The 16,409-nt window shown below is 46.2% G+C and overlaps 1 protein-coding gene across 1 annotated transcript; it reads left to right on the forward strand.

Annotated features, from left to right (window-relative positions):
* Positions 1-457: 457 nt before the first annotated feature.
* Positions 458-15,630, forward strand: LOC143556622 (putative pumilio homolog 7, chloroplastic). The gene is made up of 5 exons (XM_077045896.1): positions 458-1,071; positions 1,156-1,318; positions 14,645-14,808; positions 14,890-15,148; positions 15,447-15,630. The coding sequence occupies exons 1-5, from the start codon at positions 458-460 to the stop codon at positions 15,552-15,554; spliced, it is 1,308 nt and encodes a 435-aa protein (XP_076902011.1). The 3' UTR covers positions 15,555-15,630.
* Positions 15,631-16,409: the final 779 nt, after the last annotated feature.

Raw genomic sequence — 16,409 nt, forward strand, 5'->3', positions numbered from 1 at the left:
ATGTTTCTTATTATTATTAGTCTGTTAACACAATATTTCTTCTTCTTTGCATGTTTCACCAAACTCCCAAACATTCAAATCATAACATAAAATGCCATTTCTTCTTCAATCTGAGGAAAACCCAGATGAGCAAACCGGTAATCTGATGTGGGTTTCTCATCAATTGTTGTTTTGATTTTTTTTTTTTTTTTTTAAATTTCAAGATGGTTGAGCAAATTGGGATTTGTAATGAGAATTTGAAGGATGATGATGAGCTTGAAATGTTGTTGGGTGAGATCCCTCATGCAACATCACTTACCAATCCTCATAACAATAATAATATTAATACTAATCATCATCATCATCATCATCATCATCATCATCATATATTAATAATAATGGTTGCTCACCTTTTGAGGAGGACATTTGGGTTAGTGATTTCACCCCCAAATCTCACAATTTGTGTTTTGGCCACAAAATGGATGACAATTTTACCAAACCCTTTTCAACAAATCCCATTTTTAGTAGTTATGGCTTCTCAAGACTGCAAATTTCTGAAAATTTGTGCCACCCTCAATCAAATTACAACACAAATATGCCGAATATTCGGTATCCGATGAGCTATGATAGTCAAATTCCAGGTTTGTATCATGCAAAACAGTATGGGATGTTAAAAACTAGTGATGATAGTTTGATCATTGGAGGTTTTAGGGGACAAAACAAGAAGTGCGGGCATTCCCGCTTTGCGGGTGCTTGTGAAAATGGTAAGTTTTCAGTGGGGAATAAGTGTTTTTCGACGCCCGTAAGATGTAAAACTCTAGGTGACGTTAAGGGATTCATATACATGTTTGCGAAAGAGCAAAACAGGTGTCGGTTCATACAATCTGTGTTTGATGAGGAGAATCCTAAACATGTGGAGATGGTGTTTAATGAGACGATCGGGCATGTGAACGAGCTCATGGTGAACCCGTTTGGGAATTATCTTATTCAAAAACTTTTGGAAGTTTGTAATGAAGAACAAAGAATGTGTGTTTTAATGGAGGTGACTCGCAAGCCAAGGGAACTTGTTCGGATCTCTTTGAACACTCACGGGTATCTTTCCTTTTATTATGTGAATTTGTGATTAAACTTTGGTTAAATGATTGCTTGATGTTTGGAATATTGCGTTTGTTAAAGGACACGAGCGGTGCAGAAGCTTATCGAGACTGTTAAGATGAGAAAGCAGATTAAGATGATTGTAGCTGCTCTTGAACCGGGCTTTCTTGCTCTTATTAAGGATCTGAATGGAAATCATGTTATTCAAAGATGTTTGCAGTGTTTGAGCAATGAAGATAATAAGGTTTAGATTTTTCTTTGAATCTTTATGCTACATTGTTATCCAGGGATATGCACAGATCGGTTTTGGGCTCAAACTAAAAATTTGGTTTTTATGTTTTTGAAAACCATTTGGTTTCGATCTTTCTGGTTTTCAGTTTTCACAATAGGTTCGGTTTCGGTTTTGTCATTTGGGTTTGAAATTCTGGGCCGAAAAATGGACTAAAATAAATTTGAGCCTAACATTTTTGTTAATTGATAATGATTGACTATTACACATTGTCACATTTTGGCCTAAAAATTTTGGGTTACACCATTTATTATTATTTTTTTTTGTAAATAATTTAGCATTCATAAACAAAAGCTATAATCTGTGAAGAGGTAGGTCCCAGCAGAACCCAGTTGGACCCGCAAGACTCACCTTGAATAGGGACGTCTGCGCAACGACCAACTGCTCCCGCAGGACCCACCATGCACAGAGAAAACCTTACGCGCAGTACGCCAGCTGTACCCGCAGGAAAAGCCTCCCAATGGTGAAGTACCCCGCTTGTTCCCGCAGTTGCGGATACAAGCCATCAGGGAAGGCTACCCGCACTGACAGCAAGGCTACACGCACAAGGCACTAGCTACTTCAGTAGTCACATGAAGGAATGAGCAAGGCGGGAATAATCCCGCCTAAATGAGCCAGTCCGTATGCTTCTGGAAGATCTTTGGAACTATACCTACTAAGGTATGGACAGAACAGACGATCTGACCAGAACAGCCCATGAACCAATCACAGGGTGACAGCTCACCGACAACAGTACGAGGAGAAGCACCCTCTAGTACTGTTTGTCACTATTAGCCGCTGCCTACTCACCAACCCTTACTATGGGACGTGCGCAACCTACAGTTGGTGGAACAATGCATAGCCGGCAGTAAAGGAACAGTATACAGCCGACCTTGTTACTGTCGGCCGTAGTCTATCCACCAACCAGCATGGCCTGTGCGTAGTCCACTGTTGGTAGAACAGGAATACTATTCAGCCGGCTGTACCTTCTAGGAAACCTACCTTCGGCTATAAATACTCCAACATCTTGGAATGGTAAGGACATCATCTGATATCTCATTCTTATCTAGCAATCTCTTAATATACACTTATATTCAGAGCAATCTAGTCTGATTCTCACGCCGGAGGGTGGTCACAAGGAGGAACCCCCCCCCCCCTTCTCAATGACGAGCTTACGGTGTCTGTTTTGCAGGTCACCTGAAGAACAACCTTCTCTGCTGGACCTCATCCTCGTGGGAAACATTACTTAACCCCCAGATTATCCGTAATCTGCCCCGGGTCACTTAGTGTTTCTTCATTGGCGCCATCCGTGGGACCAAGAAACTAATTCATAAAAGCTAGAACTAATTCATAGTTTTTTTTCAAAATTTCTGAAGAAATGGTTAACGTTACTCCGGTCCCAAGGCCAGTAAGTGACCAAGAAACCCCGGTGACCACAACCCCAGCAACTGGGAACACCGGCGGTTATACAAATTTTACGAACACTACCCCGGTTACCCAAGCCGGGACAAGTGCAGTAAACAACATTTCACTGGGGTTCACTGATACCCAGTTGGAGAAACGGACGAGGGTCCCTCGCCAAACACTAGATCAAGTTAAGGCGTGGGCCGAAGCACGTCAGAAAGAGTTCCAAGCTGAGTTAGATGAACGCTTGGGTTCACTTCAACAGGCTGACGAATTCGGCAGTACTCGCCAACATCTCAATATGAACAGTGAGTGCGAGTACTCAGACGATGAGCGGGAAGAATCCGATACCGACGCAAACCCTCGCCATAGGGCAAAAGGGAAACGTAAGGAAACGGACTTCCAACCGACAAGGAATTTTGGGGAAGCCTTTAAACCAACGAATGCGGAGAGAAACCCGCGTGACTTCTCCCAGTTGGAGAAAACAACATTTCACTGGGGTTCACTGATACCCAGTTGGAGAAACGGACGAGGGTCCCTCGCCAAACACTAGATCAAGTTAAGGCGTGGGCCGAAGCACGTCAGAAAGAGTTCCAAGCTGAGTTAGATGAACGCTTGGGTTCACTTCAACAGGCTGACGAATTCGGCAGTACTCGCCAACATCTCAATATGAACAGTGAGTGCGAGTACTCAGACGATGAGCGGGAAGAATCCGATACCGACGCAAACCCTCGCCATAGGGCAAAAGGGAAACGTAAGGAAACGGACTTCCAACCGACAAGGAATTTTGGGGAAGCCTTTAAACCAACGAATGCGGAGAGAAACCCGCGTGACTTCTCCAAAACCTTTAGACCAACTGCTGCAAATGCAGGAAAGTCAAAGTTCGCAAGGGACATTGCGGAAGCAATCGCCCCGAGAAGTGCCAAACAAATGTCCAACATCGGCACTTATGATGGTCTATCCGACCCAGACGACCACTTGAACAGATTCATTGCGGGGGCAACCGTCAGTAACTGGACGGAACCCACGTGGTGTTATATGTTCCAGATGACTCTGGTTGGAGCGGCCAGGGCATGGTTCGATCGTTTACCGGTCCACCACATCTATGATTGGGCGGACTTTCAGAACAAGTTCAGCCAACACTTCAGCCAACAAAGGAAATATACTGAAGAACTGTGGACGATCCTCAACTGCGTTAGAGAGGAGGATGAATCTTTACTAGACTTCATCACTCGCTTCAACTCCAAAAAGCTAAGTCTGGGCAACATAAGTGAAGATCTCGTTCGCGCCGCTTTCATCCAGGGCGCCGAATACCCAGAGCTTATCCGCACATTGACGGGTAAGGACGGCATGCCATCCACATGGGATGCCATCATGACGGCGACCAAGCGCTTTGCCGAGACGGAGAAGCAACTGGGAAGGGATCTTCCCCAGAGTACACACCTCTACACGCAAAGGACTAGAGAAAACAATGTTCGGATCGCCCGGCAGAACAAAAAGAGGAAGCTAGGTATTTGGCAGTCAAGGGTAAACTTTGACACCTCATCCAGCTCTCACCCTCTTGTTGGCGGAAGAGATAACACCCACCCTTCAAGCCGAAAACACCGGTGGACGCCACTCACCAAAAGTGTCACGGAGATATTTGCCACCGAAAAACTACCATGGCCAAAAGCTCCAATGATCCGGCAGCGACCTAATGCGGATCAGAGCAAATCCTGTGACTTCCACGGGACAAAAGGTCATAGTACGGAAGAGTGTACATCCTTGAATGATATTGTTGAAACATTCGTCAAGGATGGAAGACTTGCACACCTTGTGGCATCAATCAAGAAGGGAGGAAGAAATGATAACCGGTACAGAGGCAACGGACGAAAGCCCGTTGACATCAGCATCAACATGGTTCATGGTAAGATCAGAGGAAGAAAAAGGCGAGCGACAGAACCATGCGCGTGGAAGGAAGCTGAGGTGTGCTTCCCGCGAGTGCCGGGAGGACCCAGCAAAGAAGGCCCTATCGTCATCAAAAGCCAGTTGGGGCACTACATCACTTCTCGCACTCTTGCTGACAACGGCGCCTCGTCAACGGTGATGTACAGGCAGTTCTTCGATAAGCTAGATGACGAAGACAAGGAACGCCTGGAAACGATCTATGCCTCGATGGAAGGGTTCGATGGCAGCACAAACACCCCCCTGGGTATCCTATCTTTCCCCGTCACTCTTACGGACGGGAATCACTCACGGACAGAAGACGTGGATTTTGTCGTAATGAGGAAGCCACACCACACATACGACATTCTCTTCGGAAGAGACGGGATGGCAAGATTCAACGCCGTGGTATCCTCAGTCCACGGCATGATGGGATGGCCAACAGCCGAGGGTGTAGCGATGATCACCGGCATTCCCCAGGTATGCATCGCATCTGTCTCATCTAAACCCAAACCAAAGATGGCTAAACCAACCATCACCGAACCAGAAAGATGGGCCTTCAACGGCAAATACCCTGACCAGGCCGTTTCCATTGGCCCAACAGTTGTTGATCCCATACGCACCTTACTCAAGCGCTTATTACAGAAAAACGCTGACATCTTTGCGTGGACACCAGCTGACATGACTGGTGTACCCCGAAGTAAGGCAGAGCATAAGCTCAAATGCGATCCGGCTGTTACGCCAATCGTACAAAAGCGCAGAGTAATGGGGTCAGAACAAACTAACGCGTGTAGAACCCAAGTCAAGGAACTCCTTGACGCAGGCATCGTACGCGTTAGTAGATATCAAACATGGGTTGCAAATCCCGTTATGGTACCGAAGAATAACAAACAATGGCGCATGTGCATAGATTTCAAGGACTTAAACAAAGCATGCCCCAAAGATTGTTATCCGTTACCCGAAATTGATCTTAAGGTGGATTCGTTAGCACCATTTCGCCTTAAATGCTTCCTGGATGCGTATAAGGGGTACCATCAAATCCACATGGCCGTTGATGGTCAGGACAAAACCGCTTTTCGGACGCCCGATGGCACATTTTGTTACCAAATGATGCCATTCGGACTTAAGAATGCCGGGTCCACATACCAACGCCTGATGGACAACCAGTTTCATGCCCAAATTGGGAGGAACTTGGAAGTCTACATGGATGACTTGGTCATCAAAAGCCCTGACGCAGAAGCGATGTTGAAAGACATCGAAGAAACTTTCAACACACTTAGGAAGATAAACATGAAACTCAACCCGGACAAGTGTGCCTTTGGAATGGAAGAAGGGAAGTTCTTGGGGGTCATCGTCACTAAAGATGGCTTCAGAGCGAACCCTGAAAAGGTCGAAGCCATTATCAAAATGGAATCACCTACTACCATCAAACAGGCTCAGACACTGAATGGACGACTAGTGGCAATTAATCGCTTTTTGGCAAACCACGCGGATAAGTCGTTTCCTTTCGTGTCAACATTGAGAAACTGTTTAAAGAAAACGCACTTCCGCTGGACACCAGAAGCGGAAGCAGCTTTTCAGGAGATTCGGTCACGCTTGATCGAACTCCCAACGCTCACAGCACCAAAAGCGGGAGAGGAGTTAATCCTATACCTTTCTGCAACAGATAGAGCAACCGGGGCAGTCCTGCTAGTAGAGCGAAAAGGCATCCAGATGCCAATCTATTATGTCAGCCGTATCCTAACAGACGTAGAAACCCGGTACTCTACCCTCGAAAAATTAGTCTTAGCACTTATACACGCTTCACGCAGGTTAAGACGATATTTCCAGGGTCACCCAATCACCATTCTCTCCAACTTCAAACTTGCAAACGTTCTAGGCAAACCCGAGTTATCGGGACGCCTAGCCAAATGGGCAATTGAGTTGGGGGAGTACGCGATAAAGTATAAGCCAAGACCAGCCATAAAAGGCCAGGTTTTGGCCGACTTTATTGCGGAAGTGCCTGCATCGCGGGAAAAAGAGTGCCAGGAAGAGGCTCAACCCTCTCCAGCACAAGACATCAATGATGTCTGGCGACTCTACACTGATGGAGCAGCCAGTAACGAGGGTTCAGGCGCAGGGCTGAAACTAATCAACCCAGCAGGCCAAGAATACACTTACGCTATTCGACTGGATTTTCCAAGTACGAATAACGAAGCCGAGTATGAGGCATTATTGGCTGGGCTGAGAATTGCGCGTAAGATGGGAGTGAAACACTTGGAAGCCCACGTGGATTCCATGTTAGTAGCCAATCAAATCAACGGGACGTACACGGCCGTGAACGACACAATGGCCCTGTACCTCGCACAAGCAAAAACCCTTATGCGCGATTTTAACGATTGCAAAGTCATACACGTCAAGCGTAGTGAAAACAAATATGCGGATGCGTTAAGCAAGCTTGCATCATTAGCCTTCACCCACTTGGGAAAGGACATCCGCATTGAACTCCTCGAGGCACCTTCGGTCCCGCACAAGGAAATTTGTGTCATCCAAACCGGCTTAGAAACGTGGATGACACCAATAATAAAATACCTCGCGGCAGGTACACTACCAGAGTCAAAAACACAGGCAAGAAAACTACGCTGTAAAGCACTGAATTATCAACTCATCGATGACATCCTATACAGACGTAACTTTCTTGGTCCACTCTTAAGATGCGTGGACAACCAAGATGCTGACTACCTCCTAAGGGAAGTACACGAAGGCATCTGTGGAGTACACGCAGGTCCACGCGCTGTTGTAGCTAAGCTAAACAACGTGGGATACTTTTGGCCGGGGATGCATACGGATGCGCTGGCATACATCAGAAAATGCAGGTCCTGTCAGCTCTACGCACCCAACACGCACCGCCCGAAGAATGAACTTGTTCCAGTCACCTCTTCATGGCCATTTCAGAAGTGGGCCATCGATGTGACAGGCCCATTTCCTACAGCAGCAGGAAATGTTCAGTTCCTAGTGGTAGCCATCGACTACTTCACCAAGTGGATAGAAGCAAAACCCTTAGCCCAAACAACCGCGAAACATATCAAAAAATTTATTTGGGAATTTATTATTTGTCGTTTTGGACTTCCACAGAATTTGGTGAGCGATAACGGCACCAACTTTGCTGACAAGAAGCTACAACAGTGGCTGAAAGAACTTCAAATCACCCACACCTTTACCTCAGTGGCACACCCGCAAGGTAATGGTGAGGTGGAAAGAGCAAATAAGAGCATCGTCGAAGGCATAAAGAAAAGACTCTTGGAACACAGATCCGGCTGGGTGGACGAGCTTCCGCACGTCCTTTGGGCAAATAGAACGCTGAAGAAGGCCAGTACGGGAGAAACCCCGTTCAGTCTCACTTATGGCACTGAAGCCATGGTCCCGGTCGAAATTGGTTTACCCTCACCAAGGGTCTTGATTCAGCCAGAAGACAATGATGCGGAAAGACGGTTAGACCTTATGCTAACCGAGGAACGCAGAGACTTAGCCGCAGTGCGTGAAGAGAACTACAAGCGACAGATGCAAAAGTACTACAACACGCGGGTAAAACTCTGCAACTTCAATGTAGGAGACTACATACTGCGTAACAACGAGGCTTCGAACCAAGAACGCCCAGGAAAGCTGGCCTCGGTCTGGGAAGGGCCATACATTATCAAAGAAGTTCTGGGAAAGGGCGCATACCGGCTCGAAAGGCTCGATGGCACTCCCATCCCAAGAACATGGAATGGAGCTCAATTACGCAAATGTTATATGTAGATCAATTCCAAACTTGTAAAGAAAAGGCCTAGAGCCACTTCTAATGGAAATGATTCTCCTTTCACAATGTGTTGATAGCCTTACCTTTATACTTATGAACTTCCCACACTGATGTGCCCGTATTCACCGCATAAATAGGGGAAGAAGTAAGTCGTTACGTGTGGAAGGCGGCAAAACCCGCATAAACACAACGGTAAAAATTTCAAGTTTTAAGGAAAACCTCCACGCAGGTCAGATGTAAGTAAAGTTTAGTCATCCTTGTAAGTGCAAGTGACGGTCTTACCCGCACAATCACGAACAAGGAGGCAAAACTTCAACCTATTATCTACCACGTCCAAAGGTTAACTTATTCTGAACACTTAGAAAATTTCAAAGGAAAAGATGAGAAAAACTTCCACGCAGGTCAGATATAAGTAAAGTTAAGCCATCCTACTAAGTGTAAGTGACGGTCATACCCGCACAATCATGAAAGAGGAAGCGAAACAAACTTATAATTTGCCACGTTAAAAAGTTAACTTATCTAAGTACTAAAGAAATTGCTAAGTTAGATCAAAACATGCGTAAAATAAACAAGGCAAAGAATTAACAAATCTGTATTCCATCAAAATTCAAATATTACAAAGATTGCTGGGTGCATACCCGCATACAAAAGAAGCTATACAAAAGCAAAAATCTACGCTAATGGTGGAAAGGGATCTTCAGGATCATGCTTCAGGACCACTTCCACTTGGACCCGCACCATCAGCAGAGCGTGGCGGTTCAAGGAAAGCTTTAAGGATAGCTAGCCCATCATCAGCAGCAGCGACTTCGTTTACCTTCTCCACCACCGGATGCGGGAAGGCGGCATACTGATTCACTGCTTGGTCATAAACAGCTTCAGTATCCACATCATACAAAGGGAAGTTGGAAGGCGGGATGCCTTTCTCAACAAACCCTAGACCAAGCAGGAAGCCGGCCTTTTCCCCATCCTCATGAGAAGCGTTGAGGGCTGTGCTCATAGCATCGTCATAAGACGTCTCCGTGAAGACCCGATGCACAACCTACAAAAAAAAATATACAAGTATCAAAACCTTTTCTATTTACAAAGAAAAGCGTAAAGACATGAAAAGCTTACCTGAGACAACGCTTCTCGAAGAAGCCATTCCTTGGCAACCAGAGCTTCTTGGAGGGCGGCTTGAGCTTGGTTACAGGCGCGTTCGGCTTCACTTTTATTGAGGTTGGCAAGCAACACTTCCTTTGCAGCAGCCTCTTCGACGCCCTTTAGCTTCCGCTCAGTGTGGTCAAGCACGCCCCTCTGGTCCAGGATCTCTTGGAGCTTCTTCGCGTCCTCCATCGCCAAGGCATCATGAGCCTGTTGGAGCGCCTCTAATTTAGCTTTAAGTTCCTCATTCTCGAGGCGTAGAGGCTCAGCAACAGCTTCAGCCTTGGTGGCCCTTTCAGTTGCGTTCCTAGCAGTTTCCTTAGCCAGCCGAAGCTGTTCGTTAACAGCTTGGGCAGCCTTGGAACGGGCCTCGAGACGGGCCTGAACCTCAACTTCAAGGGCCTTGAACGCCTTCTCCTTCTCCGCGGCCGCGGCGGAGAGCCTCCTATTCTCCTCCCGGACAGCCCGCGCCTGAGCTACTTTTTGAATGCGACCTGCTTTTAACTTGTCGTTTTCACGACAAAGCAGCTCGACGCGCGGCTGCATCCGGGCCAGGAGAACCCGAAGCTCATTGGTTAGCCTACCCTCCTGGTAGCTAGCCATGGCTTCCCCCAACGCACCACTGGGAGCTGCGTGACGAGCCCACTCCACGCACTCCATAGGTGTGCGAAGGGTTGTTCCTCGGCGGATGTTCCATCGTGGAACATACACTTCATTGGAATCCGACACTGCAAAAAACAAAAAGCAGTTAGGAAAAGATGATATATAAAAAAAATATAATAAATAAATAAATAGGCCAAAAGAACCCTACGCACCTGTAGGGTCAATAACAGGCCGATAGCCGCCAAACCCATCACCTGAACCCAAGGGAAATCCGTCCAAGAGGTCAGGTAGAGGGGAAGGAGGCAGAGGTTGGCGAGAAGCCCCATGCATACCTGAAGGATCGGCCGTCGTTGCCGATGACGGAGGAGGCAGGGTGAAGGCCGCCGCGGCCGCCGCGGTCGCCGCTGCGGAGTCCGCAGCAAAAGTAACCGCCGGCTCAGTGAAGGATGCGGTAAAAATGGCACTGACAGCCGGCGGTGATGTCATCACAGCTGGAACAGTTGGCTCAATGGAATGAGCAACTGAACCAGCGGAAGCAGGCGCAGCCGCCTGGGTCGTCGCCTCAGGTAGGCTGACCAAGCCTACCGTCATGGGCGGGGGGGTACTCCTCCCCGCTCCACCCTGGAATGCGTCAACATCCACGCCTGCATAAAGAAGATAAGTATTAATGATGGAAAGCTATGCAGTTAAAAATATAGTTTGTACTTACGGGTTTTCTTGAGCCTAAAAGTGCGGACAGGCGGGGATGAACCCGATGGAGCCGGCCTCTTCACGCCGGTCACCGTTGTCATCCTGGGCTCTCCGGAGGTGACAATCGTCGCAGCCTCCGGAGCAGTGGTCTTATCACCACCGGGGTTCCCCGCCACCTCCTCGCTCTCGGCCTCTGAGTCAGACCGAGGCACTGGATCGGCAGTGGAGGCCACCTTCTCCTTCCCCTTCCCGCCGGCAGCCTTCTTCTTCCGCACCAACGGAGGACCATCTGCGGATTCCTCATCAGAACATAAGATTAGAGGAATTCCCGCAGAGGTTTCAACATTGAGGGGTCGAGGGTTGAATAGCACCTTACCTGGCCGCCTGGCGCTCAGGATCTCGTGGCCTAGCGGGTAGACCTCCACTAACCGATCCGCCGTTTGTTCTAGGATGGGCAACTCGTTCTCATCTAGAGCACGGGTACCCATCCGAGCGGGACTGTCAGCCTCCCGCGGATACAGGAGCGACTGCAAGTCGTTCCCCTCTGAAATAAACAGGAAAGAAGTTTGAAGAGACTCTAAATCAACAAAAAGAAACAGAGCATACCGTAAGGAACAGAGTTCAAACCGTATTCGAGGATGATCGGGATCTTTCGCGCATCCGCATCCTTCCACACCCGGCTCATCCCGAGCATCACCATCCCGGACTCCGCAAACCGGTAAACCAGAGATTGGACTCGGGATATCTTCGAGAACCATTCCGCCTCCTGGTAGTTGGAGGCGTGAAGGCTTGGGAGAGCTTGCCCATTCTTGAATTTCATGGCAAGGGGGATGGCGCGAGCGGAGATGAAAAAGAACTCCCGCTTCCACGAGCGAAGACTACGCTCGGTTGTGCAAATCTTCAAACCCTTGATCCGGGTTATCAGGGTATACCACCCCTGGATGCACCTCCAAGTGTAGAAGGTCATCAGGCGGTCGACAAAGGGCTCAATGCCCAGAATCCGGCACACCCACTCGAAGTGGCGAATCTTCGCGATCGCCATCGGGTGCACCTCGGTCAGGTGTACATCGTGCCTCTCTAGGACACGGTACACAAACTTTGTCAACGGGAACCTAAGATTCCCATAGACAAAGAATGCAGCATATACCCCGATCTTGCCTCTGGGGGCATCATACACCGTTTGATGGGGTTCAGGAAACTCAGGCTCGAGAGACTCGAGCTTGAACTTCCTGACGATGTACTGATATAGATCGACAGGCAGAGCACACTGGCACTCGCCAGCAGTACTCTTGTCATCGGCGTGCACCCCAGCCTCCTGGGCTGTACCCTCAAGATCGTAAGAAGACATCTTGCAGATGAAAGAAGAAAACGATTTCAAGAGAATGCTCGACTGAAAAGGTGAGTATCCGCCGGAAATCATTTTGAAGATGAAGAGAAAAGTGAAAGTGTGGATTACAAAGAACCCTCTCCCCCTTTATATACTAATCGCAATTAATGCGATGAATTTAATGCGGAAGAGAGAGAAATCGAATGTGCAATGAAACTATGACACGTGGCAAAAAGCAAGCTGGCAACAGCTGTTGAAAGGACGCGTACCATTAATTTCGCGGCCACGCGCCCGAAAAATCGCGCCCACGCGCCTGAAAAAGCGTCTGGAATGACCATGAACTGTCACGTCACCATAACTTCCTGCACGTCCTGACACAGTCAGAAGAAACCGTCGCACGACGTTTCAGAGGTTTGGACTGTTCTTATCCTTTCACCAACTCTTCGAATTTCAAAAAATTCAAAAAGATTCAAAAGTAAGCGGGAAAATACCCCTTACCTTGGCAACCAAGTAACTGTAAGACAGGTGCGGGTACAGTGTTAAGGCAAAACCTTTCACATACTTAGCACCCGCAGGGAATTGACGCCAGGAATACCTTGGAAGTAAAGTAACCGTAAGACGAGTGCGGGTACAGTGTCAAGGCAAAACCCTTCACATACTTAGCACTCTGCAGGGAATTCAAACCAAGAAGGATCTTCTGGGCCATGCTTGCGGAAACGGGAATAACATCCCCGCATGACGGGAACGTCGAGAACTATATTGTCTGAAACTCCAAGATGGAATTGGTGGTTTTAGCATAATTGATCACTATGTTGAAAACTACCAAAACCCCATGGAGAATCCACAAGTGGGACTCAACGCTCCTGACTTGTGAGGAGGTGACAAACCTACCCGCTTCATACCCAAAGATCAAGCAGAAAAGTCGGGAATTTCTGCGTGACATCAGGAAAACCGCGGGAAGAATCCCCACGGAAAACCTTAAAACTAAAAACCCTTTTCAAAACCCCTTACTAGTCCAAAAGTTCACCTCACTTATTAATAATTCATGAGAAGAACATTGGACTGGGGGACTTGAAGAGGTAGGTCCCAGCAGAACCCAGTTGGACCCGCAAGACTCACCTTGAACAGGGACGTCTGCGCAACGACCAACTGCTCCCGCAGGACCCACCATGCTCAGAGAAAACCTTACGCGCAGTACGCCAGCTGTACCCGCAGGGAAAGCCTCCCAATGGTGAAGTACCCCGCTTGTTCCCGCAGTTGCGGATACAAGCCATCAGGGAAGGCTACCCGCACTGACAGCAAGGCTACACGCACAAGGCACTAGCTACTTCAGTAGTCACATGAAGGAATGAGCAAGGCGGGAATAATCCCGCCTAAATAAGCCAGTCCGTATGCTTCTGGAAGATCTTTGGAACTATACCTACTAAGGTATGGACAGAACAGACGATCTGACCAGAACAGCCCATGAACCAATCACAGGGTGACAGCTCACCGACAACAGTACGAGGAGAAGCACCCTCTAGTACTGTTTGTCACTATTAGCCGCTGCCTACTCACCAACCCTTACTATGGGACGTGCGCAGCCTACAGTTGGTGGAACAGTGCATAGCCGGCTGTAAAGGAACAGTATACAGCCGACCTTGTTACTGTCGGCCGTAGTCTATCCACCAACCAGCATGGCCTGTGCGTAGTCCACTGTTGGTAGAACAGGAATACTATTCAGCCGGCTGTACCTTCTAGGAAACCTACCTTCGGCTATAAATACTCCAACACCTTGGAATGGTAAGGACATCATCTGATATCTCATTCTTATCTAGCAATCTCTTAATATACACTTATTTTCAGAGCAATCTAGTCTGATTCTCACGCCGGAGGGTGGTCACAAGGAGGAACCCCCCCTCTTCTCAGTGACGAGCTTACGGTGTCTGTTTTGCAGGTCACCTGAAGAACAACCTTCTCTGCTGGACCTCATCCTTGTGGGAAACATTACTTAACCCCCAGATTATCCGTAATCTGCCCCGGGTCACTTAGTGTTTCTTCAATCTGTAAACTCAATAATGAAAAATGGTTTTTACGTGTTTTGGTTCGGTTATAAAAACTGGTTCAGTTTTTTCGGGTTTTGGTACATGCAAAACTAAAACCGAACTAGAAATTCGGTTTGTTAAAAAAACATAAAACCAAACCATTGGTTTTTGGTTTGGTTCAGTTCGGTTATGAGTCGGTTATATCAGTTTCATGCACAATACCATTTAGAACAAAAATACAGCCCAGATGATATATTCATTATATGGCTCTTAAATACAGCCCAAACTGGCACCACTTGTACAAGATTAAATCTTTGATGGGTCATTTGATTACTTAATTGAGCATGCCACAAATTTTAAAACTTAAAAAAGAATGAGCATTCTGTAATTTTCTCAATCTCTTTGTTTTGCAGTTCATATTTGAAGCTGCTGCAAAATTCTGTGCAGACATTGCTACCCATCAACAAGGGTGTTGTGTATTACAAAGATACACCAATCACTCGACTGGCAAGCATCAAGAACGCCTGATTCTTGAAATTTCTTCAAACAGGCTTCTTCTAGCACAAGATGCATTCGGGTACGCTAATAATCTTCATCAATGTTAATAAAAAATATTACTTGTTACACAAGAAGTTTGAGTGCTCCACAATATTTGCAGAAACTATGTTGTACAATCTATATTGGAGTTGCAGAGCCCATCTGCAATATCAATGTTGACTTCTCAATTTGAAGGCAATTATTTTCATCTCGCAACACAAAAGTTTAGCAGCCATGTTGTTGAAAAGTGCTTATTGGTGTTGGATGACCATTTGAGGTCAAGAATCATTCGCGAACTGCTTGCGTCTGCTCGTTTCGAACACTTGCTTCAAGACCCGCATGCTAATTATGTTGTCCAAACCGCCCTTCGTGTTGCTGAGGTCTGGATTCTTTTTCTTGGCTGGGTGACGGGTCAAAACCGGGTTTTGGGGCCAAAATTGGTCGGGTTGATTATTTTCTCAAGAAAAAATCAATCTTTTATATAAACAGTTGGTGGGTTAAAAATTTTCTTTTGTAACTTTGTGCATTAAAGATGCGTTATGGGTGACTTTTGACCCGTTTGACACATTTTCTTTTACGAAATTTTGATGATTTTACCTGTTTGACTTGTTAGAGATATAATTAAACGGGTTAAAGTCAAAATCAAATAATTTGATCTTGTTTTTTTTTTTTTAACAGGATTCTCTTCATAACTTGTTGGTGAAAGCAATAGAATCACACAAGGCAATTTCAAGAAATAGCCCGTATTCAAAGCGAATTTTCTCACACAAGCTTTTGAAGAAGTGACCTTGTTTTGTCATAATGTTGTTGTTTCATGTGTTTCATAGCAGTTTATCCGTAAGGACTCTCTTTATCGTTCGCATTCGCCATAAATTATCTTTAAGAACCAGATAATTTGACACTGCTCATGTGTTTAATAACCAAGTTCGTCAATTCAATCGTTGTTTCTGTTGTGATTTTAGTGTTATCAAGGCCATGGATTTATTTTAACAGTAAGAGAAATGTGAATAAATATCGTAACAAGTTAAAATGTATGGAGTACGCAGATTATTCTCATTTCTGGCATCTTCGAACCACTTGGTTCAAAGGTCATAGTTCACTAGATTTTCTTTTTTGTATTATGATGATTATGTTTTGGTTCTTCCTTGGTAGCAAGTCTTTCTTTGTAGCACTTTGATGTCTTTCTCTGCAATTTGTAACCTAGATCAAGATGTAGGTTTATCTAGGTAGCTCAATATCATGAAGAAAATCTAGGTGAATCTAACCTAAACTAAACTAAGCTAAACTACCATGATTTTGTGTTTATATTCTCTTAATGTTTCAATGCAAATTACCAATTATTTATACTAGTTAGGTATCACATTCAACCACCCGATTAATCGCTACTCGCGCTTGTTAATTACATGCTCGGTGGCAGACTCAATTTGGCAACATGCTGCTCGTTGGTGAAAACTCCCTGTTGGAAACAATGGACTGGTTCGGTTAATTTAGTGCGGCCGACCGAGTTATGACCCGTAAGAGTTACACCTTGGGCAACGAACAATAAACCTGCTTAACTTGCTTAATCAGTAATGACGAAACAAATAACGGAACAGATTATGTTTATATAATTATCTGGTATGATTATATACATCCTCGTGT

Source organism: Bidens hawaiensis, unplaced genomic scaffold, assembly GCF_021521415.1.
Source record: "Bidens hawaiensis isolate Kalapana, Puna unplaced genomic scaffold, B.hawaiensis_p1.1 tig00018660_1, whole genome shotgun sequence".
NCBI lineage: Eukaryota > Viridiplantae > Streptophyta > Magnoliopsida > Asterales > Asteraceae > Bidens > Bidens hawaiensis.